The sequence below is a fragment of the Neodiprion pinetum genome, chromosome 6, assembly GCF_021155775.2.
Source record: "Neodiprion pinetum isolate iyNeoPine1 chromosome 6, iyNeoPine1.2, whole genome shotgun sequence".
Taxonomy (NCBI): Eukaryota; Metazoa; Arthropoda; class Insecta; order Hymenoptera; family Diprionidae; genus Neodiprion; species Neodiprion pinetum.
Window position 1 is genome coordinate 166,275 of NC_060237.1, and position 25,740 is coordinate 192,014.

The 25,740-nt window shown below is 45.1% G+C and overlaps 1 protein-coding gene and 1 long non-coding RNA gene across 10 annotated transcripts in view; one reads left to right on the forward strand and one right to left on the reverse strand.

The window, feature by feature from the left end:
- Positions 1 to 25,740, reverse strand: part of kug (kugelei) — a 235,591-nt gene that overhangs the window by 138,445 nt on the left and 71,406 nt on the right. For all 9 annotated transcript variants that reach the window (XM_069136825.1, XM_046633697.2, XM_046633696.2 and 6 more), the window contains exon 3: positions 20,735 to 24,342. In XM_069136825.1, the coding sequence (XP_068992926.1) occupies positions 20,735 to 24,221 (3,487 nt within the window). In that variant the 5' untranslated portion in view covers positions 24,222 to 24,342. The remainder of the gene's footprint in view (positions 1 to 20,734; positions 24,343 to 25,740) is intronic.
- Positions 1,596 to 2,195, forward strand: LOC124222560 (uncharacterized). The gene is made up of 2 exons (XR_006884039.2): positions 1,596 to 1,742; positions 2,100 to 2,195. It is a non-coding gene; the product is annotated as an uncharacterized lncRNA (long non-coding RNA).

Here is a 25,740-nt window from a genome sequence, read left to right on the forward strand (position 1 = left end):
CAATTGTTGTAATTTCGAAGAATACGATGTTGCTTAAACACAGACACCAAGATGCATACCCTTTTCAATTACGAAATAATAATTGGTGACACTAGCGGGATAAGAATCCATGCGGATCTTGTTCTATGTCTCTTAGTCAATCAACTGTACAAGAAAACATGCCGCAAAGCAAGCAAAGAAACATGCCGCATGATAATAAATCCGCTATTTACTAATTGATGATTTTTTTTTAATTAAAACTACAGTGGAGCCGTGAAGCAAGCAAAAGTTACTTTATTCAAACGCCATCGTGCGGATAGTATAATGTAAATAAAAGCACGTCTTGGAAAATCATTGTGGAGTGAGTGAGTCTATCTAGAGGTCTCTCTATATGACATGGCGGGAATGGTACGCGTCTATCATGTAATCCAGTGCCTTTCAGGTGGTGTGGAATTTTCGAAAGCGCGTCATTTGATCCTAACTGCATATAGGTTCTATTCCTTTTACGTTCCTTCACCCTCTTCGTCGGGAAATTGGCGCGTACCTTCACGCCTGCCAAGCCACTATTTTGCTATTTTATTTACCTCCCTTCAGTTCGCGCAAACGCGACGCACTTCGTAGATATTTTGCTAAATTTGAAGGAGCCGCGAGACGACCGTACGCAGGCCCCAGAGAAATCGCTTCCGAGGTTCACTCTCGACTAAATATTTTTTTCCCGAGGTACTCGTATAAGCCGGAGGGTAACAAATTTCACTTGATCGATGCGATTCCTACGTGAATTTCTCCGTCCCAGCGCCCGGCGGTAAACTACGGGCAATCTCTTTTTTTCCTTCCTCCCCCGGTGCACCAAGAGGCCGTTTAAACCGATACATCCTCTTTGGCACTCGAAGAATAACAGCGAATCGGTGCGAGCCAAGTGAGAAGTTTCGTATCAGTGAAAACGGAGAGAATATATTTTCACTTGGTATGAAAGAGAACAAAAACAAAAAGGATGGAACATTTTTCCGAACAAGTTGGAGTAGGTATCACGTAATGGGATTTGAGATTTCGGGTTTTTGCTGCTACCACTTCGTAGACCGTGAGATCCGGGATTTTTTTTACCTCGAAAAACGATAGTCGCATATCATGCATTTTTCGGGATTTTTCCGTCCGAGCAGAGTTAACCTACCTTTATTTTAGCTTTCGTTTATTCCATTCCGCTTCATGGTTCCGTGTGAGTATTTCACAACGTTATTTCGGAGATTGTAAAACAGAGAGAAGAAATTCGCCATACCTAACCCAAGCTAAGGTAAGCTAAGCTAAGCTAAGCTAAGCTGAGATGGGAACCGAAATTGTCTGGCCCAACGCGCGCCGATGCGGTATTCAAATAACTGCGGTTGGCTTTTCGCATGAAGATCGAGGAGAATAATTTGCGAATAAATACCACGTCGGCGTTAAGGTAGTAGCCCGGTGTGACGGGTTCAAAAAATCGATTTTTTTTTTTTTACATTTTTCGGAAGAAAAACATCTTAAAAATATGCTATAAAAATTTCAGACATAAATTTTAATTATTCTTAAAGTTATAGCTAAAATAAGAGAGCGCGCCGTAGTGTGTATGAAAGCGTGTGTATGAAAGCGTCGCTGTCAAATCTGTTGCTAATATTGTGCTTAAAAAGCCAACTGCAAAGAAGCCAGAACTTTACGTAGAGCTCTAAAAGCTGCTGAAAATGACAACTTTGAGGAAACGGAAGGACTGCTCTATGCACCAGGCATAGCTGATTAATGTAAGTATAATTTTATTGAAAAAAATCTGTTGTCAAAACTTTAAAAGCGTTTTTCTCAAAACCATGTTTTCGAAAGTTCGGGGAATCACTGACTCAAAACTATTCAACCGATTTAGCTAAAAATTTAACCCGTTATTCTAGACACACATATCTAGATGCCGAACCTTTAAAACATTTAATTTTTTAATTATAAACTATTTTATTTAAACAATTTATGAAGAAAAAAAATTAGATTTTGAGAACTTTTTTCACAAGTCCGCCATTTTGTTTTTGTTTTTTTATTTTTATGTATATTTAAGGTTCGGGACCTAAAATGAAGTCTACAGAATAATAATCTCTTTGAATTTTTTATTTCAGATGACTTTGGAAGGCTGTGTGTTTCCCCGAACCAACTCATCTTTTCTTTGAGGACTCCATATTGACGTCAAAAATTTTAAACAAATTAATGTAAAATTAACTTCAAAAAATTTTTTTTATATACTTCAAAACACCAATAAAAACATGTAAAAACTTTAAAACGATAGCATTTTATTTACTTTTTAAAAAAAAATCATGAAAAAACGTCTAAATTTCGGTCGTCACACCGGACTACTACCTTAAATAGCTTCTAGTTAGAGGCGCGGTAATTTCTGATGATTATTATTCAACGATTCCACTCGGAGGGCGTAACCTCAAATAAATTATCTGTCAAGTAAGTGTATCAGCCCGGTGACCTAGGGGGTGAAAATTAAAATGGACGAATGGACCGATATAAGTTCTCATGACGAGATATCAATTTTTTTAGAAACAGTTTTGTTTTTTCTTTAATAATTTTCTTTCCAACTTCAGCTTTGCCTAATAATATTTGACTACAGTCGCTTGTTTTACCAACGGATTGTTTAGTTTCTGAGGAATCCATATCAGGTCGATTTCAGATTCCTGAAACTTGTATCGAGATACTCTCGCGAACCCCGCCCTCTTCTTCTTTGGGATATACAAATTTCAAGGGTGATAAATATCTGCTATATACAGAGAGAACGAGCCCAGAAAAAAAAGAATACAACAAAAAAAGAAACCCCGAGTACATTTTAAGAATACCTACGTAGGTGAATGCGAAGCGTATCACTTCCGCGACTAATGTTGGAAAAAGTGGGGGCGAACGGAGACGGAGGAAAGGAGCGACGGCAGGGGTGAAATCCTCTTCGTTTCGCGGAGCTCCTCTCCGGCGTACTTGTATAATGACGTAATTTGCGACCAAACGAGAGCATGGATCTTACCTCCTGTTTGATGCAGGGGGTTTTAAGGACGGTGGGAAATAACGAAGAGGCAGGTTCGGTCGCTCCGTAGTGTGAATTCTGCTTCTTTTACTCCATTCTACCTCTGCAGGCTATTCGTTCTCTCCGTGATGAAGATGGTCGTCGTCCTCGCTCACTTGGCCAGTCCTGCTCCGGTTTTGTGACCGGCAAAAAATCAGAAGGACTTGAGGGTAGTCGAAGCATCGATTGTGATTCTCCCGTCGCCGGCAGCCGATGAGAATAAAATGACCCCAGAGCAATTGAAAGACGATTTTTTACTCCGCGAAATACAAATTTTATACCTAAAACTAATCTCAGAACGGAACATTTAGCGGAACACGGATCGCGGCGCTGTGATGGGCTGAGATATACACCTTCCGAACCTGAACGGTAGGGCGTTGCGCTTATATTTACACCGGGACTAATAATAACCGGTTCATTAGCCGGCGGCGCGCTGAAGATTTCTCGGATACTTGGAGGGAGAAAACGGGCAAGGTTATTATACGCAAGCGCGTCGGTGTGCACGGGATACTTGAAATGTTTCGATCACTCCGGGCGTCGCGCGTCGGCGTCGCCCGAAACCCCGGTGCAGGACGATGAAGAATATCACACGAACTTGGACATACCTAAACTCGTCACACATGCGCAACACAAACGAATACGTGATAAAACAACTCACCAGACTGACAGTAGTAGATACAATAAGACAGCGTTTGATAGTTACCTGAAACAGGACCAAAAATACATTACGATTGGAGGAGAAATTAAACAGCTCTTGTTATGTTGGACAATGAATGAGTAACCAACAACGATCCTGAGTTTCCAGAGAACGAAGGCCGTCGCGTTGAGTGTCGTGAAACTTAACATTCGTCGGTGCGAAATTCCTGTGGGCATAAGTGCATTCGGCACTAGACTGGCCTCACCGCACGACCGTCTCCTCTCCTCGTGACCACCGTCACCCAGGATATCGCGAAGGCACGTTACCCTCCTGCTGGAGGTGGCCATCATTGCATCCTGCGACACGTCTTGAACTCAAGTTCAACGATGCGTATAGCCGAGAGTACCGGAACAGAACGGCTTATTCTTCCACCGAGTGGAAAACACTGGCCGGTGAAGCTTTTGTGCTCGATGTATGTACATACCCGCGAAACTTTCGCGACACTCAGGAGCTGGTGAGCGTATGCTCCATTTTAAAAACGGTTAGGGCACTGGGTATCCTTATCTTATTCCGCTTGGCTGATTTTCAATGAGGGGAACGTAGGATCGGAAAACGGATTTACTTATCCCCGGAAAAACAAACGTATCCTATATTAATCGCCGAGAATTCATTGGGGGTGGTATACACCGTACGACCGTGCGTTACATCACCGTCCCTTGCCGATTGCACCGGTGCAAGGTGCCGTTCACCTCAACTGCATCGATAAGACTGAATATTTGAAGAGCCTTCGCAGCACTGTTGCCTGGAAGCGCGTATCCTGCAAGCAACTGACCCCTGGATAACCGTGTGAGAGAAGAGGCAGAAATTCACCTACTCCGATCTGGCTCCTCGTTCTTTTACCTCTGTGTCCGCTCGATCATAGGATATTTATGAAACCGTTAGACGATGTGTTGGAATCGGAAAACCTTTGATGTACTTGAAATTTATTATTGAACGGCGGCAGCGGTTTTGTCGACGAGTTATATCGATCGGTATTTCATTATAGGAAATTAGAGAAAGCCATCGGGCAGAGGAATTGCAACTTGATAATAGCGAAGAGAATGTTCATATTGTTCATCGGCATTATAATTGTCTGTCTTTTTCTTTCCGTCTTCGTCAGTGGTTGAAAAGTAACCCGACACATGAAATTTTAAAAACGGCCTAGAGACTCGTACGTCCTTCAGGAGTACCCAGGACGAAAGGCTTTCAATGTATTGGTTCAGCTAACGAACGGGATCGAACCACACTCAGATATATGTATAGCATATACATGCATATTGAATAACGAACCGGCGATAATTTTAGGTCAATCGGATTTTTCGAAACTCAGACCGTGAATCCGAACTCGGCATTCTATTTGCCCTTTCGAATACAGATACGCGTTACTTTCGAAACTCACTATTCTTCAAGTTCTTTAGTTCGGATTTTTCCACGTCGGACGTTGGAAGGTCTAGCTGCGAAAATCTCATATCCGTTCGACGGATGCATGTGAAGTGTACCTATCGCGAAGTTGTAATAATTCGGATCAAGAGAGGAGAAATAAAACGCGCGGGCAAGCGGACGTCCGGTACAACGAAATGGCCGACAGCAGCACCGAATAAAGGGAGGGTAGAGAAGGAGTGAAAATGAATATTCAAAAATGAGAACAGAAAAAAAAAATTCATATCGAGATAAACTTTAGCGGGTGTTATTTCGTCGTTCCTACGACATATAAACACTACGTAAAAGCACAAATTGAGTTTCCTCTAGACTTACGTACTGTATATAACACGGGGAACTAGAGAACCTCGCTACTATTTATCTCATTTACAATTTACCGACTCGAGGAAATAACGCGGTCCGCAACGCTTTCATTAATTCTAAAGCCACACTGGCCAGCTTTCGTATAGATATACCAACCGCAAGTTACCCGTTACATACGCGTTTGAGTTTTGCTGTTCGTTCGTTCTCTCCATATGACAAAATTATAGTAGCCCATGTATCGTCGTCCACGTCGGGCCGGAATTATGTACCACAGCTCGGGAATACTCAGATTTTGAATGTCGGAGAAACTAGGACAATTTATCTGTGATAAGGTAATGAAAGCTCTGCGAGTGTTTTTCACCCGCGCTTTCATCGGCATACTATTTCACAGTTACGGACTATCAGCTTTAGCCGTGTCTCTCGTTATTACATGTATATCAACTCGAGATTCACCTCACCGATATACAAGCTATTCGACGCGACAATTTAACACCAATAGAATCGGTAATTACCTGGTCTGGCCCTCCCCGTCGTTATGCCCCTGCGAGACCAACGGAGCAACAATTCCATTACTAATCCACCTACTAATTTCGAATTTAGTCATCGGACCGATTAGTGTGACTATATTGCGAGGCGAGTGCCTCTAAATGTTTGCTCGGGTGGTTTTTTCCCCGTAAAGCATGGGAACAAAAAAAAAATTGGCCAAAGATACTCGCCTCGTTTGCTTTTTCTCGGCCACAACTTCTTGTATACGAAACTATTGATGCCGTAACTCATCAGCGTCACGACGAGGCCCCTGTATAATGGATTAACCTCGCTTTGTGTACAGATTATACACAAGCTATCGAACGATGTGCAGAGTAGTCGATACAGCCGGGATATAGCGGGTGTTGTTTTTGTGGGGTTAAGTTCGCGCATCGGTTTGATCAGGCTAATTAATGACCAAAGTGGCGCTTAGTTAGCGGCAAGGGATCAAGCTTGGAAGTACAATCACAGTTTCTAACTTCGACCTAATCGAGCCGCATAGTTCGAATATCGGTGGATCACAGCTTGGTCATAGTTCGTCGATATTCGTCACATGGTTACAGTGACTTTTGAAGTGTAAGAATCACAGATTACTGACTGCAAAGTTCTCGCTGAGGAAATAGGCTGTTACAACTGAGCAGCAGTAGCAGCAGCAGCAGAGGAGGACCGGATCATGCAGTTGCACATGGTTATAGAATGGCAGGAGATTTGTCAAAGAGTAGAAGAAGAAGGAGGAGGAGGAGGAGGAGGAGGAGGAGGAGGAGGAGGAGGAGGAGGAGGAGGAGGAGGAGGAGGAGGAGGAGGAGGAGGAGGAGGAGGAGGAGGAGGAGGAGGAGGAGGAGGAGGAGGAGGAGGAGGAGGAGGAGGAGGAGGAGGAGGAGGAGGAGGAGGAGGAGGAGGAGGAGGAGGAGGAGGAGGAGGAGGAGGAGGAGGAGGAGGAGGAGGAGGAGGAGGAGGAGGAGGAGGAGGAGGAGGAGGAGGAGGAGGAGGAGGAGGAGGAGGAGGAGGAGGAGGAGTGATTTATGGATTGTTTAAAAGAAATTTCAACTATTCAATCGTTGGGGCTGAAGGAGCACATTCACTCGACCGAAAATTCTGAATATATGTATAGGGTTTAGGGTATGTATATATATACCAAATCACCTAACCACCTCTCATGCAAGAGTCTTCGTCTTGAATGTACGCACTGAAACGAATCCCCTTTTCAATGCTGGAGTATCATCCGCTATCATTTGCAGATGACGTACGATCTCTTCTAGACTTTTCAACGTCTCAACACTTCTACCACGCGATGATGGAGGCTGCCGTTGTACGCTTCGGGATTAACAAAAGGAAGGGGAGAAAGAAAACCTTGAGGACTTGGATGAGTCGAAAATCTCACGCCTATACTTAAACCGGTTAATCTTTCACACTCCGAGGGAAGCGTTCTGTATCCTCTTAGCCAAGAACCTACTGTTCATTCTTCGTGAAATATCGAGGGCAAAATGCGAACGCGATGAAGAGAGGATGTTTCGAGGTATTTTAACGTAAGCCATCCAGTCACCGACGATACGTACTACTGATTCAGTCCCGATTTTTCCCCACCTTCTCCCCGCCCTCTATCCTTATTGCCAAATTTGGAAATCACATACGTGCCAAAATTGAAAAATGTGTATGTGATCCGTGAGGCGTGACATCCGTCTTCCGTGGAACACACGCGGCCTCGTTGCCCGACTTTCTCGAGGTTGCACACGCCGAAGGTGCGAATAACGAAGAAACTGGCGAGAAACTCGTAGTCGAGGTAGTAAGAAAGCGGTAAGAATGCAGCAGGTAAGAAACATACGTACAACTACATATATCTATACGGGATGGTAAAAATGCATGATGCATACAGGCGATCATCGCGATGATAGATGAATCCCGGGGTCCCAACGGCAAAGCACGGTAGGTGCGTACATGTACAGCTATAGCTGTTATACTTCGGCCGAGAATTTACACCGTCATATTTCGCGGACGTATCCCTTCTCTATGCGGTATAAGAAGAAATCAAGCTTTTGCTTTACAGTAACAACTAATTCCAATAAATAGGGATGTTTCGAACTTTGAGGTTTCAGTGTTATGTTCCGAAAATTATACACAGTGTCAAATTGGGCATCTTTGAGCCGTGTGACTACGAGAGCGTGTGAAACGTTGTGTCGAGACACGGGATTCATATGTAGCATACGTATAATGTACTTAGGAAAGTCACGTGGTGAGTAACTGGACACGCGAGATAGGAGCGCAAGCTCATAAGTTGCGTAATTCAAGCAATATACCATTAATCCAAGTACTGTGAGAGTAATAATAATCGTCGTTATGATATATGGCAGCGAGTACATCACCGGAGCCAATTACAGGGCAGACTAAAGCTGTGAAAATTATTTTCGCAGTGAATTGAACGGTGCGATAAGAGACCGAGCCGCCGTTGCCGGCGAAGTAATACGTCGTCGTTGCTCATGCCGCGGACTCGTAAATGTTGAATACGTTCTGAAAACACCACCGCACCACTACCACCGCTACCAGCACTACCAGCACTACCAGCACTACCAACACTGACACCTCCGCTAAGAGTATCCAGATTGTTGGAATACATTATGCAAAGCACCTTTCTATGCTGCGCCATTCGTGATAAATGATCGTTCATCGGCTTATATCTCGCAACTATCGCATTCCGATTCCTATGGGGGGGTTAGGGGAAAATAATTCTTACACGCGTTTCGATGTTACGACCTGGCCGTTGCGCCGGATGCTCGAGTATCCGAGCCAGTAGACGTGCTCTTTCCTATCTCTGAATCTTCAATGGGCACGTAATCGTGTTCTATAATACTCTCTGATCTACCTTTAGATAGATAACCACTGCTGTATGAAGAAATGGTTTCAGTTACGGCGTTTCACTACCACCATTTTCAAAAATCTTCAAGAGTTATCGGGAATCGTTACGCTCTCGTATCTGAAATTGAAATGATTGGCTCACTTGGGCGTTAAAGTTATACCATAACTCCATCGGCAATAATTGCACTGCTAATGATTTTCCATACTTGATGGTGAAACGTGCACAAGTCAAGAAGCGACCCCCCTCTCACTCCGCAACGGGATTCCGGATAATTCGTTTCCTTGAGGAGCATCAGTAGAGACCACTGCACACAACTTGTAATTTGTTAAAGTATTCCAATTGTGGAAGAGGGAGTGAAGAATTCGCAACTTAGCGCGCGCAGTAAATATCCGAAAGTTTGTGCGTCGAGCGTCTTCGTCGTTCTCTTCTTGGTCGGTATACGAATTCAAAGTTTGGCCGTGTATTTCGCGAAGAGAGTGGCTAAATTGAGCGGCTAGAACCCCTCCTCTTCTCTGTCACTCGCCCGCCTGTCGTCCTCTTTCGCCCTCTCTCTCTCTCTCTCTCTCTCTCTCTCTCTCTCTCTCTCTCTCTCTCTCTCTCTCTCTCTATCACTTTCTTTATCTCGTTGTATCAACCAATCCATCTATCTGTTGCACGCTCTAGCTCGTTCCTCTCGCTTTGTTACCGTCACGTCATTCAATCTTCCCTCGAACCTCTGACCCTCTTCGAAATCCTGTTAGTTTGGACTCGAACGGAAGGTACATACATCAATACGCTCCAACTTTTATCGCGATGTAAGTATAGTGACTTGTGTAGCTAAAGAGCGTCTTTATATGTATACGAATAGCGTTTGCTGCTGCACGGTATGTTATGCGGCGCGGTACAATACAGTACAGTATATCGGTACTGGCAGAGGATACTGAAATCACTCTTCGGAGATTTGTGAGTTCCTTGACCTGCATCGAGTGCAGCGTTACGCAATGCTTGTCTATCCAATCCTTTTTTTGTTTTTCTCCGTTCACGTACAACTTATAGCGCGTAATTTTACGGTAAATGATATCACCGGCCCACAAAAAAAAAGTGGGCTGCACCTTTGACCGGACCTATCTATCTTTATGTATTTTGACGCGCTGAATCCAAATCTGAAGTCAGTTTTGCCCGTACACCCTCAAAATTTTGATTAAATTGCAAAAAACCATAAAAATCGCCAAAAATTAGCAGTTTTGGTAAGAAAAAAATTTATGGAACTATAGACCAAGTATGATTTTTATGTATTTTAGTCCGCTGAATCCAAATCTGAAGTTTATTCAACCATAAGCCATTTAAAATCTACGTAAATTGCAAAAACACCCCTGAAAATTGCGAAAAATAGCAAAAAATTGAAGGTTAGCTTGTGCCAGAAAATTTTTTGGGAAATAAAAAGAGTGAAAGTTACGGAAATTTAGTTGAAGAGTTGTTGGACAATTACGATACTATGGGTTGCTTAATGAATCTTAAATTGCATTTTTTACATTCTCACCTTCAACACTTTCCTGAAAATCTTGGCGACTACAGTGAAGAGCAAGGCGAAAGATTCCACCAAGACATAAGTGAAATGGGGAGTCGATATCAAGGAAAGTGGAATGTCAATATGATCGCAGATCATTGCTGGACACTGAAGAGAGATGTACCCGATGAAAACAGAAAGTGAAAAAGAAACCCTTTGCGTAGGTCATTCGAAGACAAAGGGGTTCGACACAAGCGAAGAACAGCTTGAAATTATAAAGGTCGTTCCTTATCTTCGTATGGTTTTTAAAAAGATTTTTTGATAGAAATAAATTTAATTAAGTTCGATCAATTTTTTTCATTACTATATGTGCAATTTTCCGCATTAACTTAATTTTTTTGAGGGCTAACGGGCCAAATAAACTTTAAATTTATATTTATTTACAAATTGTTGAAATTTAAAATTAATAAAGAATTACAAGACTGGAAAGCCATCAAAATCTGAAAAATAAATTTAAATTTATATTCCGCGAATCAAATAACGTAATATATATTTTGTTTTGATTAAAAAAATGATTTTCATCACAACATCAATTTTTTTAAATTTTCAGAGATTTTTTGCTATTTTCCGCAATTTTCAGGGGTTTTTTGCAATTTACTTGGATTTTAAATGGCTTATGGTTGAATAAACTTCAGATTTGGATTCAGTAAACCAAAATACATAAAAATCATACTTGGTCTATAGTTCCATGAATTTTTTTCTTACCGTAACTGCTAATTTTTGGCGATTTTTATGGTTTTTTGCAATTTACTCAAAATTCTGAGGGTGTACGGGCAAAACCGACTTCGGATTCGGATTCAGCGAGACAAAATACGTAAAGGTAGGTAGGTCCGGTCAAAGGTGAGGACCATTTTTGTTTTTTTTTTTTTTTTTTTGTGGGCCGGTGTATTCCGTCACTGCGCGGCGGTGGGATCGGTACAAGTTTTACGAGTAGAGTAATAACAGCGGGAATACAGCAGTCCAAATCGTACTCAATTGCCTCTGCAGTGTGAAATTGAAATGCCGTAGCAAGGTTTGTGCCGCATCTTGATACGAAGTATACCATTATAAAGAAATTATTCCGGCAACACCTTTTCAGTTAATTAATAATTCATTCCGCGCGGCTTGACCGTGAGTTCCCCTATATTCCTCTCCAAATCTTCTCTGCAATCTAGCTCGACTACAGCCGTGCTAATATTGCAATTTCGTCCCGGTTGTACCACCTACGCAATGCTACGCGCAGCCACGCAGATGCAACACGACGCCGTCTTGGCTGGAGGAACACACCGTAACTCGGTATATCGTGTCCTGCGGCGGTACCGGTTTTCGCAGGGGCTTGAGACCGAGGGCGGCGGAAGTGACGTTACACGCTCGTGAAAGGCCCTGCACACGCTCGTGCAGCTCTATTCAGAACCGACGATGAGACAATGACCGCGGCAGGCATAGTCGGTTGTATGGCCGCGCGACGATCGGGTTCGAAGTGCAGTTTTTTTTTTTTTCTTTTTTTTTTCTTCTTCATCTCCACTAACAAAGTTGTAAGTTTGAATATGAGATGGCGATTGAATTATTTATAGGGATTAATTCGAGTAGATGTAAAATGTACATTTATTTCATTGTTATTTAACGACTTTTTTCTTTACCCCACCACACGACCGTCCCTCGTCCAACACAACGTGTGGCTTCGAGGTTGTCAAGTTTAGAGACAACTCGGAAGAAACCGCTAAATACATATATTGCCGAGTGAAAGGCGAGCAAACTGATAGTAGGTACGGTGTATGAAAGAAAGAGGACGGTGAAAGAGTGGTGAAAAAAAGATCACAAACTTCTCAACCCGGTCATCCACTTCGATGTATTAATTCTTGACGACTTTACTCACTTTGCTCCGAAAGTTATTCGTATTGGTATACTCGTCAGATCGTTTTCGCGGATAAGTCGTAAGGGATGGGAAATCTGTACTCCCGTTATTAACCTTGATTTTTGTGTAATAGATGATATTTACATAACGCGCAGGTAATATGTTATGGTGCGAAAAAATTGAGAATGAAAGAAAAACATTCAGGTGCCAAATAAAACTAGAGGGTGCAGAGTTTGTTCGTTGATACATTCATGTAACGCTTTCGAAGCGGAAGAATCCTACAGCGACAAATGCGTCAACAACGGTATGAAAATATTAAAACGGACGTAATAAAAGAAAAAAAAAAAAGCGGAAAGGTGGAGGGAAAAATAAAGTTTGACGTAATTTAGAATGTGGAATCTAGGGCCGCGACTGGTTTAACATCTCTTTCCGTGCTACGAGAAATTTCTTCCTCTGAAATTTATTAAAAAACTTGAAATCACGTTTCTGGCCAGTTTGTCAGCCGGGTGTCTGTGATATAATACGTGGGAAATCCCCCTCACCCCATTTATATCATTCATCCTCTTTTTGTTCCCTACAACTCGAAGAGTTCACAGACGCGTGAAAAGGAAATGAATAAATCCACCGCAATTTCAACTTTCTCGGTTCACCAATTCACAAGTAATAATACCCAATTCTGAATTTTAGGTAAAGCATCTATAATGCAAAATCGCGTGAAGGGTGCGCCAAGACGCTTTTGAAACTCGACGGCAAGGTCCAAGTTCCACTGACAATGAACCATTATTTGAAGGTCTAACGATCACCAATTCCTTTCGAGTAAATTCTACGAATGATTAGTACCTACGACTCCAGCGTAAATCTGGACGCGAAAAACCAGATGAAAGAGAAGTGACTCGAAGGGGAGAAACGCTCAGGTAAAAGTTTACGCCATTTGATTCCCCATCGTTCGAAGATGATCAAACGTCGTTAAATTAAAGTCCGTCAAGAGTTGCGCTTAAGCAGACTGTCGTCAGCTTTTGAAAAAATGCCATTCCAGATCCGAGGAATTTGTTACAACTCACGCTCTACCTACAAGAAAAATTCATTGAAGAGCTATCCGTACAGAGCGAGTTTGATGCACACACACTATCGATCAATAGTAATTGTACGCTGTCGATAGGCCTCTAAGCTTAAATATATTTATAGGGTAATTTATACAACGCGTAAACAAAATATTTATACATATATGTGCACCGTTTCGTTCATCTAATCAGAGATGCTGTACGTGATACGTAAAGAGGCGCAAAGTTCTGGCAAGACTCAACTTTGTTGACTCCCAATCAACCCGGCACCAAGAGTTATTTTTCCCCGTTATGTTATAAGCCCATGAATCAAAGACCCAGATATTTTTTCACTCGTCTAGTGTGTTTTCACATTAAACATACTCGGAAGAAAACCGAGTGGGCTACCTTTTCCGTTTCCCGTGTGAGACAAAATTTAACCAAACTATAAAGTCTGGGCTGCTGCGTATTTTTCTCCGCGTTGCAGAAGGCATAATTTGAATTTGGGTGATGATAAATAATTATAGATGTATGTGTAAACTGGAGACGAAGCTTCGTTTCAACAATTGGTCCTGATATACGATAAAAAAAAAAAAAAAAAAAATACGGAAGAATACGTGTGACGAAACATGCGATAAGAGAGGTGAAAAGCCGAATGAGATGTCGCCTCGCATTTGAATCGGTTAGATAAGAAAGAGCACGAGTCAAATCCCAGTCATTGTGACCCGCGCCCTTGCTGATCCCGCCGATTCATACGGAGACAGTGAGTCTCTCGATCCATTATGTCGCTTTTTAAGCAGGGAAAAAGGAATAGAGATCCACGCGTCACCTTCCTCTCCATATTGATGAGGATTTTGAATTTTTGCGCAGCATAGTTGAGCCACGAGCAAACTGTAAAAACAGACAAATTGAAGGAAAAAGGAGAGAATTATTCAGACAGCTAGTTTGCCGGTACGTGAAGAAAAAGAATTGTTCCATTTACCACGCCAGATATGATGCGGTATACGCGAATTTTGTAGCGCGGAGTTGATTCGGAATTACCGTAATTACATCAAGAATAACTGGCCATAGAAATGGCAAAGAGAAACAGCAAAGTCGCAAACGTCATGTACGAAGTGATTTAAGCGATATAACAATACGATTACCGTAGTAGTTTTCCATTTTCAAACACGCTCGCCTTTCTATTCGTCATATTGGATGGAAGAACCTTCTTTCTTTCTTTCTTTCTTTCTTTCTTTCTTTCTTTCACAACACCCCACAGCAGTGGTGCGAGTATAAGATGGTAGAGAAGGGAACTTATCAAATTCCCGCGGAGAGTTGTAAAGGAAGTCGAATAGCGGAGGATGCAATGGAAGACGGGGGGAGAGATCCCCGAGGGATCTTGCCGTGCCGGAAGTCGGAGGGTGCGTTTCACGCCGTAATACGTATGCGAGCGTGCGTGCGTGCGTGCGTATACGGGCGATGATGTGTTTTCTGAACTGTCTCACTAGCGCAGTCAGTCAGTCAGTCAGTCAGTCAGTCAGTCAGTCAGTCAGACGTCTGGATACGTGTACCGCGAAAATACCTGTGCGACGTGGAATTTATACCCACCGTTGTAGAGGGGAATGGTGCAGAATGTGTCTGAATATACCGTTATTGTCCTCTACATTTTCGAGCACCTCATCGTACACGGAAACAAGAAAAATGGATAAATCTGTGTCACGAGAGAAGCAATGTATATCAGTTGTTTCATTTGGTGTTTTTTTTTTCCTTTCTTTTTTTCTGCTTCATTTCATTATTTCTTGTACTCGGCGATAAGTGACGGAGAGATTGGTTTTCATTGATCGGTAAACGTATCAGATAAAACTCATCTGTGGATAACGATTCTAGGTGTTGACTGTAAACATTGTTCACAGGATGAAGTCTGACAATGAATTCAACAAGAATTGTCACGCAAAGCTTTGATCTTCACATGATACTCAGATAGCCGAAACGACACAAGTATGAATTAATATCAAGTCTGAGTTTATTTCCTCATAGAATTGCGGCCAACAGGTGGAATTGTATCGTTTGTCCGAAACCAGGTTGAACGTTGACTGAAAAATCAAAAGGTATTTTTCCGATAACGTAGATAGTCGGTCACAGACTCAATGCCCGAAGTTGAGACTGGCGGGTAAGAATGGCACTTCCTGGTCGGTCTTACCCTTCTTATACGTAGTTACTCTCCTAGCTCTGGCGTCTTTTCAAGCAAGCAACACGCGGGAAAGTGCATTATGAATTCACCGCGACGCTGTCGTCGCCTCGAGTATGGAAAGTGCACTATTGGTGAAAACATTCTGGATGCAGGAAGAAGGGGAGGTAGTTGTAAGGGTGTGGGATAGGCGTTTAAGGAAATGGGGTGCTTCAGCGAACCGCTCGCTTGAGACGGCTCGAAGCGTACTACAGAGGGAGTGATGGAGCTATGAGCTCGGCAAATGATGATTCCTGGTGAATTTCAATTTCCATGTGAAACCGCTGGGACGCGAAGTAACGGAGAACGAGTGAGTGAAGTTGAGTGTCGGTGATTACCAGCTAATTGGTATTTCTCTAACAATCAAAGCTCGATAGTATTTTTTTTTCCTTCTTTTCTCCAAGTTCACTCGGGGGAATCGTGCCAGTTGCGAAACGTGCCTAAAATTCTTTCCAAGAGAAACTTTCAAGCGCGGAGTTGTGATGAGCTCCGCGTTATTCAATCCCTCGTTACAGCTTGCTTGTTGCCAGTCAGCTCGTATCCGAGGTTCAACCATCGTGCAATGGAAGCTGCGGGGTTCAAGCGAAACACGTATAACCCATTAGGTACTACGGTTTCACGTTTATTCCCTTGAAGCTCTTCTATCTTGTGTTGAACGATTAACGCACTTCGCCAAACTGTGCCACGACTTGATTCGATTAGCCGTTTTGCTTCGATCCACTGCAGGATGCACTTAATAGCAAGCCAATGATTCTTGACCGTTTACGCTTGGGTATGTACGTTTATACATGTACGAACACCCACTTATTCCGCCTTCCGGAATTCCCAAGATTCTTCAACTAATGGATCGCCGCTGCAAGGCGACGTAAAAAAGCGATTTCAGTAGTTCACCACTGTACTCACCACCGTACGGCAACGCGATTACACGACTCGAGGTGATACGCCGTCGAGTAAAGGCTAAATACTCAGTGTCCGGTAGGGTATCATGAATTTTACCCGATCCCCCTGGGTGTTTCTAAGTAAAAGGAATCCAGTGTCCGAACAATTTTTAACAATCTGTATTTGTCTATCCTTCATTCGAAAACTACTTTAGAAGCCTCTTTGACGGCGTGACGATTGAGCCGAATCCACGATTAAATTTATCACAAAATTGATTCTACCTTTTGCACTCATCGTTATAGTCGCATCCACCAGATGCCAGTACAATTATCTCCGGTCTCGCAAGATCAGGGAGCGATCAATTGCAGACGGATAAGAAATTTGGGGTATTTTTTTGCCGTCCTGCAAGGTTTTCAATCTGAGAATTAGTTGCGCAACGACGTCAAACCGCAAATATTGATCATGTATACCTCAATACTTTCGTTTGGAAGTGGGTGTACAACGAGTGAATTATTTTCACACAAATATTAACAACCACGGTATTCGCCCGTTCGTTTGGTGGGCGCGAACGCCGCTGCAAAATATTCTGGCAAAAAGAAAAAAATAGAATGCAGGCAAGGGTAAAAGAAGAGCGGGGAAGCACAGAGTTTGTGTCAAATAAAGGGTAGAAGGAGAAATTCGTATTGTTATCGTTCGTGTCTCGTTTACCCGCTGAGAATAGCAATAAATTCAAATCCCCCGAAACAATGTCCTAGTACGAATTGGACGGGATATATATTATTCCACCGGCGTGTCCTATTGATACAATAAAAACCATGTCCCACGCGTCAGTCACTGCGCTTTCCATTTATTTTTGGATTCGCCAAATTGATGGACGCAAGTTGTCTCGCGCTCTATTCTCCTCTCCGTCGGAAAAAGAATCGCGCACGATCGTGCGGGTCGGCAGTTTCTTCCCCGGGGGAAAAACCTTCACAGACCGATGACGAATAATTACCTAATTTCAAAGACGCATTTACCAATTTTCGAATCCTACGCGAGACTGTATACGAAGCGATGCAGATTCTAGTCGCGGCGGTGCAGCAGTGCATAATACATCACTTGATACAGCCGCAAGCTGAACAGAACCGTTGTCGAGGCCCGAGGCGATGGATCTCATTGAATAGAATTGAATCTCTATTAGCGGGCCGATATGCCTGAAAGCCTAGACACTGGTAGACGTCGACTAGATACGTTTGACAGGGACAATAATGGATAATTACACTTCCAAATCACGCGTCGATTATTCTGCAAACCTCCAGCGCCGCAAGCTTCGGGGGCGGAACGCGACGAGTTAAAAGCAAACTGATGAATAAATTCCCCAGCCAGCAGCAGCTGGACGTTACAACAGACTGTCCAGAGATCAGGAATAACGGCCGACATTTGTGAGCTACTAATGAAGAAGAATTTTCAGCCGGTAGGTATAGCGAGTTCCGCTTCGGGCGTTGGTGCGGCAGCGTACGCGCCGCATCCGCATGACTTATGAATATTTACTCGGCAGGTATTGAATATGCAAATATACACGCCGTCGTGTCGCTCTAGATTTGTGTTCCTTTCGCCCGACGTGAATCTCGATCGATATTGACTATAATCGGCAGGCGGTTTACAGAGTCGGTCGCCCTGAATACGGATTTCTATGCATCGACGAAAAATTAGTGCAGATGAAAATCGAGCGAGAGGAGCTGTGATAGCAAAGCTGGTGCCTGCATCGCGGATTGGAGATCATCCGTGAAACTTACTGAAAGAAGAAAGCTCCATAAGCGGATCGTTAAATGTGCGCATAACAAATGCACCCGCGAAGATCTTATGTCGCGTCAAAAACAACTTCTACCAACCATCGCCAACGAACGATCAAAAACTTTTTCCGACCTTGCTGCAACAGCTCGAGAGTAATCCCGTAGATCATGTGACTAGTTCTCTGGAACCCAGTTCGAGGAAGAAAATATGGTTCTCTTGATACTAAGCAGCAGAGACCTCGCCGCAAAATTACCCAGTGATTCGCAGTCTGAGTTCGAAATATGTACTCACGTACCCGAAGCGATAAAACGGAGGCGGATAAGGCTGAGCTGCAGATTTAGCACAGAGCACGTAGCAATGTTACCGTATCCCGGAGGCTTGCAAAATTTTTTTTCTTTCTCTTCTTCCGTTTCCTTCGTTTGTTTCGTCTTTTTTTTCTTTCTTTCTTTTGTTCTTTTGTTTTTGTTTTTTTCTTTTTGTTTGGCAGTATAATATAACACATAGTTCGAGAAATCGGAACTGTTTGCCTTTCGTGACGGCTTTATACTAGATGGTCATGTCTATTTCACATTGGGTGTATTTCTTTTCTGCCCATTTTATTACACCTATAATAGTCGCATAAAATTGCCAACGCTCTTTGGAGTGTTTTTCTACGGTATATAGACATGCAGTGGGTATAAAACGTAGCTTTCAGCCACCGTCGTCCCCGGCTGTTGTTACAACGGCAATAAAAAATATGAGGACAAAAGTAACTTGGCAGGTTACGATGGTTCGCTTTGCCAATCGCTTCTCTATACCGTATCACTGATATTGGCCATTATATCGGATGACGTGCAATTTCTCTATATAGGTATATAATATCCCAGTAAAGTATTTGACTCATACCAGAGATCGTCGATTTAACATCTGCCTTACACGACTGACATTTTCCAGTAGACGCATGTACCTACTTCCGGATTCGACAATCTCTCACCCTGTTTCATTTATACCTGCATTTATTTTCAACGTTATAAATAAGAGGGGCCAATGCTACCGAAGTTTAGAAAAAGAAAAAAATAATATATTGCGTTATGGTTCAATCGAACCATATACCAAAGCGAAACTCGCGCAAGGCGAAGTGAAAAAAATTTTCTCTCGATGTAAATAACATTTTCAGTACGGAGACGAAACGCGATACTCAGCAGGTACAGCGGCATCGGAAGCTTTCCTTGAAGGGAGTCGGAAAAGGCGACGGTCTGCGTTATTCGGCAGCGTTACTGGGTGGTTACGCGGACTTAATATCGACTATTAATTGCCACCTTATTACAAGTCCTGAGAGAAACTCTAGGCTGTGATTGCCGACTTTATACAACTTGGGCCCTTCATCGTGCAAAAATGAACACGATTCCTTACAAGTAAGCCACCATTAATAGGTTCAACTATATCACGTTTCCCCATTCGAGATGCAGTTTACCCTAGGTTATAATCCAAAACGTTAAACTCGCGTGCCTGGCGTCGTTGCTTCGACGGTCCAACCGCGTCTCCGGGTATCTGTGCGTTTCTAAGAACCTTGCGCTGGCGATAAGCCGTTGCGCGCAAACGCGTTGTGTTTCGCCTATTGTTGACTCGCGTTACCCTCTTTATGCGTACTACAATACCAAAACGATTCCCTCCAACGGCCAGGCAAGAACTAGTTCAGGAAAAGCGACGTACCCTCCACGCTACCTCAATAAAACAAGTCCACGTTATATTCTGTGTAAATTTACCTCGGAAGATTATACACAGCTTTGAGTTGAATGAAAGTTTCCGTCCTTGCAGCTACCTTGTGACGATTATTAACTAGATACCGCTTGTCAACGATGAAAATTCCTCGCTTATCTCGACGAACGTTCGTTCAGTTTTGATAGGTTTCGAACCTCAATTGGTCAAAGCCATGCGACTACTAAGCGTACTTCTCGTCTCTAAATTAAATGGTCGATTTGAAAGGCCTCGTGATTAATGAGAGCTGATTAGCGGAATAAAAATTATCGTACGATCGCGATTGGTAATTATTTTTATCGTCAAAGTTTTAGGACGCTATAATAACCGATGAGGGTGGAAAATTTATCTGGCTAATTGGGTCGACCTCGGTCTCCGACGTATAATAGCGGTCAAGGTAATAAAAATTTAAGGAGTTTCCGGGTCGGAAACGAGGGGCGTAGATTCGCGTCATTTGTGTCTACGGTGGATAGTTTACGTCCAACTTCTGATGCCCCGTTTAATTGACCGGAAGAAATTTATTGGTTTATGCCTTAATGGATAAATCGAGGTGGAACAAGTCTCGCAAGTTGTGACCGCATCGGTTAGCCGACCGAGAATTACGAGTTCGTAAAGATAATAACGAGTTGACATCGTTAACATAAATATAATTTGAAAAAATAAAGGGCAAGTCGGCTTAGGGTAGCCACCGTAAAATGACCGATTAGAGACGATTAGAGACTCGGTCTGCCGGAGTTTAGAGAAACCGTTGATTAATTACGACGACCGGGTCGTTCCCTTGGTATTTTATCGATGGGAGCTCTGGAGCTGTTAATACCAAACATTTGCCGTCGTTTCACGGTCGAAAGCAAATTAAAGCGACACCACAGGTTTACAATACTAACCTTGTTCGTCAATGGAGAATATGCCGATGCCGTCGCCGCCGCGAATGGTGTAGCTGACCCTGGAGTCACCGCCGACGGAATCAGCGTCGGTGGCCTTGAGAGTGGTAACAAGAGTGCCGGCGGGTTGATTTTCGAAAACGGTCGCCGATACAACGAAGTCGTCGAATACCGGAGGGTGGAGATTTTCGTTGACGTCGACGACCTCGACGATGACAACGGTCTCAGCGGACATCGGAGGCTCGCCCCTGTCTCTGGCTATAATTGAGAGACTGTGAACCTGCCTCTCCTCGAAGTCGAGGGGCAGAGCGGTTCTGATGGTGCCGGAGACTCTGTCTATCTTGAAGAACCCCTCACCATTCATCGCAGCGTCGGACAAGAAATACTCCACGACACCGCCGGGTCCCTCGTCCGGGTCCGTGGCGCTGACAACGGCGACGACGCTCCAAGTCGGAACGTCCTCGCGTATTTTAACAGCGTAGCTGGGCAGAGCAAACTTCGGCGGGTTGTCGTTAACGTCATCGACCGTCACGCGGACCAGAGCTTCCGAGTGCAGCGGCGGTTCGTCGGTTCCGAAGCCGCCGTTGTCCGAGGCTCGTATGTGCAGCTCGTACAGCTCCTGACGTTCCCTGTCGAGCCTCCCGAAGACGCTGAGGACCCCGGTGACGGGGTCGACCCTGAAGTCGTTGGTCTCCGTCGCGAGCGAATAGGTGACGCGCGCGTTCTCGCCGAGATCGGCGTCCGTCGCGTTTGCCCTGAAGACGTTCGTGCCGTTAAGAGCGTTCTCGGATATCTTGAAGCTGGCCAGCGTCTTCTCGAACTTCGGCGCGTTGTCGTTAACGTCGAGAACGGTGACGGGTAACATCCTCGAGGCCGATTTTTGGGGCTTGCCCAAATCGTAGACGCTCACGTTTAGAAAATACTCGTTCTCGCGTTCCCGGTCGAGGTGATTGATCACGTTCAGGTTCCCCGTGTCCGCGTCGAGGCGAAAAACAGAGTCGCGATCGCCGGCTGATATGCCAAAGACCAGCTTCCCGTTGTAGCCGAGATCCCGATCCCGCGCCAGTAGTTTGGCCAAGGTCGTGCCGATCGCGACGGACTCGTTCACCCTGATTTCGTTGGGAAAATTGATAAACTCCGGAGCGTGAACGTTGTCGCCGTACCGACTTGGCATCATGGCGTACTCGTCTTCGGAGCTCGGCATGTTGTTCTTTTCCGCGGAGGCGATGGCGTCGGTTAGCCGCCTCGCGACGCCGGTGTCGCGACACTCAAAGGCGCCGGTTTCGTCGGTGAGAATTCCGGCCTGCGGGCCGAGGTTGCGTTTCGCGTTTACGAGGTGGATGAGGACTCGCGTCACATCCGCGAAGTGGGTGCCATCGGTCGCCGTAAGGTTCACCTCCCTGTCCGAGACCTTCACATCCATAAGGTCGCAAGTAACGGAGAGAACCCCGCTTGTGGAATCGAGGGAAAAGCAGGCGTCTTCGTTCCCGGACACAAGACGATAGCTGATTATGTTCCCGACGTCGAAGTCAATCGCCGATACGGTTATAATTTCCGAACCGATCGGAACGTACCGGGGCACGTGACCAGCGCAGTCAACCTTCTCAAACTGTGGCCTGTTGTCGTTGACGTCGCGGAGCTTGACGCGCAGCTGCATTTCCGTCTGTCGACGGTAAGGGAGGCCCCAGTCGCTCGCCCTCACGTGAAGGATGTAATCCCGCTTCATCGTCTCGTAGTCGAGGAGCTGTTTGGTCCTCACGACGCCAGTGAACGGATCGATCTCGAACGGTACCTTCCGGATGTTGTCGATGCTGTACGATATGTAGGCGTTTTCCCCCGAGTCTTGGTCCTTCGCCGTTAACTTTACCACGGAAGTGCCCGCAGGCTCGTTCTCGTCAAGCCACACCGTCATCTCCGAATTTTCGAATATCGGATCGTTATCGTTTGTGTCGACGACGTAAATCTTAACCTTAGCCGAGGACTGCTTCCTGGTCCCGGCGTTTCCCTGATCGATAGCAGCGACGGTAAGCGTGTAGAAAGCCTTCTTCTCGGCGTCGAGAGCCACGGCGGTGTAGAGCATGCCCGTGTCCGCGTTTATGTAAAATTCGCCACCCTCGTTGCCACCGACGATCTCGAGAAAGACCAGTGCGTTCTTACCTTCGTCAGCGTCCGTCACCTTGAGCCTGATAACCGGGGTGTTCACCGGGGCCGTCTCTGGTACCTTGACCTCGTAAATTTCGCGGTTAAATACCGGCGCATTGTCGTTGAGATCGGCAAGGTGAACGGGTACCGACTTGTAACTGAATCTCTGGGGCACGCCCCGATCCAGGGCTCTCAGGGTGAGGTTGTAGCCCTGGGGTGCAACCTCGCGATCCAAGAGTCTGAGGATTTCAACGTTGTACTCACCGGACTTACCGTCGGCAGAATTCTCGACCGGTCGAACCCTGAAGTGACCGTCAGGGTCACCGCCCACTATGTCGAGGCTCGCGATTTCCCCATGCGCCCCTTCGTCTCTGTCGACAACCCTCACGATGGCATAAATGTCCGAATTCGAGTGCTCCAGGACGTCCGGAAGGTGGTGAACGTATATCTCCGGCGCATGGAGGTTCACCTGGCGCACCCTGATCGTCACCTTGGTCGTGCTGGCGCTTGGCGCGCCACCGCCGAACCTGACGAGGGCGCCACGGTCCTCAGCGAGGACCGTCAGCTCGTGGAGGGCGCGCTCGGCGTATCTGAGGGGTCTGGTGAGCGTGATCACGCCGCTGACCGGATGGACGGCGAACTGTTCGTTCTCCTCGGCGAAGCTGTAGTAAATCTCACCGTTCCTGCCAAGGTCAGCGTCGTCGGCAGTCACCTTGACTACGCTCCGATGCAGAGGAGTGTCCTCGGGCACGGCCACCTCGTACTCGGTCGGGTAAAACAAGGGGCTGAGATCGTTCGTGTCGAGGACAGTAACGACGACGGTTGCGTCCGCGTCGACAAGGGTCGTCTGTCTGTTCTTGCCGTCACGGCGGGTCGATGTTGCCCGCACTTCGAGAACGTACCGATCTTTCCGTTCGCGGTTCAACACGTCCACGTTACCGGTTCGAGTCCTTATCAGTAGAAAACAAAAATCACCCACGATCCGTTCTTCGGCTTTGAAAAACTTGTCTCTATCACCACCGACTATCTTATAACGCACTTCGCCGTTTCCGTCAGCTGCGCCCAGTCTTATACCCATTTTCTCGTCGGGCACTACGAACGTTTTACCCACCGAATTCTCCGGTATCGAAACGTTGTAAAGCGGTTGCGTAAATCTGAATTCCTGGACGACCGGCGGCGCCATCGTAGTCGTCGTCGTCGTCGTCGTCGTCGTCATCCCAGCCGGCCCCGTTTTCGGTGCTGATCCACTCGCCGACGAGGTGCCCGGGGAGGCCGTAGTGGCCGCCAGGGCGATCCACAGCCAAGCCCATGGCCAGGCGAGCAGCGAACGCTGCCACGTTCTCCTCATCGCGCTAGCTCATTATTGGAGCTGATATCTCTTCGATTTCCGACCACTGCTCGCAGCGTTCCGCCGGCTCTCTTCTCCCGATTGCAGCTCGCCGGACGTGGGTAACACACCTTACGGACACCTGAAACAGAGGTAATAGCGCGTTAGCGACACGCATTGTTTTTTGTTTTTTCATGACCACATACGTTTAATTTGCATAAATTACGCGATCATCAGTTATTCAAGCACGGCACGGCACGGCACAGCACGATGAACCCGTTAGATGTACGGGTAATTATTATCTTTGATTGGCATTCACGTTCTCGTAACCACCAATGAATATCCTAATCGATCGTAAAGATGGGTGTATTTACTGCTATTTTCGTACCATTAAACACTCACGGATGAAATGCGTGGTCCGATTTTGCGAAGTTTAAACTTCTGCTGTAAGTAGGTATACAGCATCGATGGTGCGGCAACCTATGAACGCAAGTTGAGTGATGCAATTAATAAAAATGAAATTTTATTACCGCCAAAAAGCTCTACCCGACGGAAAAATGTTTATTAACAATGGCACTTAATAACTTCAATAGCTACGAGAACAAGTCACTTGACCGAGCTCTCGGCCTTACGGAGTACTGCGAAGTTATTTTTCTTGCTTCCCAATGTTACAATACTTGTACAAACAACGGAAAATTCAGCAAATATGGGAGCACCTGGCTTCCTCGAGGTCTCGATGGTTGTCTGTGTGCGGAGTGACTTTATCTGACCGTTTAGTTTTGTTTAATACCCAATTAGTGTGTACATTCCTGATCGGTACGGTAAGCGAGGCAACCAACCAGCCAGCCTGCAATTGTGTACAAGTAAGGGAAATTGTGAAGCGGAACTGAGTGAACGATGTTTTGACCAATGGGTAACACGACGACGACGACGACCGGTCGGACGGTCGAACTCTCGCTGCGTGACAGTTCGCCGGAATGATAACAGAGACGAGCGACCCGTGTGCCACACGCGATAACGCAATTCTACTACCGTATACCAGTTTGACCAAGCGGTTGCTATCTTTCGCTCTGGACGAAATATGCCTCGCCCCCGTTAATCTCTGTGGATGTGGACGGGTTAAAACACACGTATGCGGACACGTGTAAACGTTACACAGTAATTACTGCGGCTATACACCGCATATAATGCCGAGAGCGAGAGCTCGATTGAAAAAAAAAAAAGTAAGTATACAAGAGCATTCAATCGATATACGGCGGCCAATGAAATTTTTCTAAAGTTTAATAACGCTGTAACTTAACAGGCAGTTGTTTTTTTTTCCTTTTCTAAATAAATTCTGAAAAGTCGAGGGCATCTTGTGAATTTTCATAGGATAGGTAGGTGCACCCCGGAGTTTCGGATGGAGTCCGGAGAGTCAGTAGCAGTTCTGAATTACCAAGTAGCGTGTAAGAAAAGTTACGAGCCTCTGCAACCGACCGTGAACCTGGAGAAAGCGGGATGGTCGAAATTACTCGACGCTATGTCCCAGCCTGCAGAATTG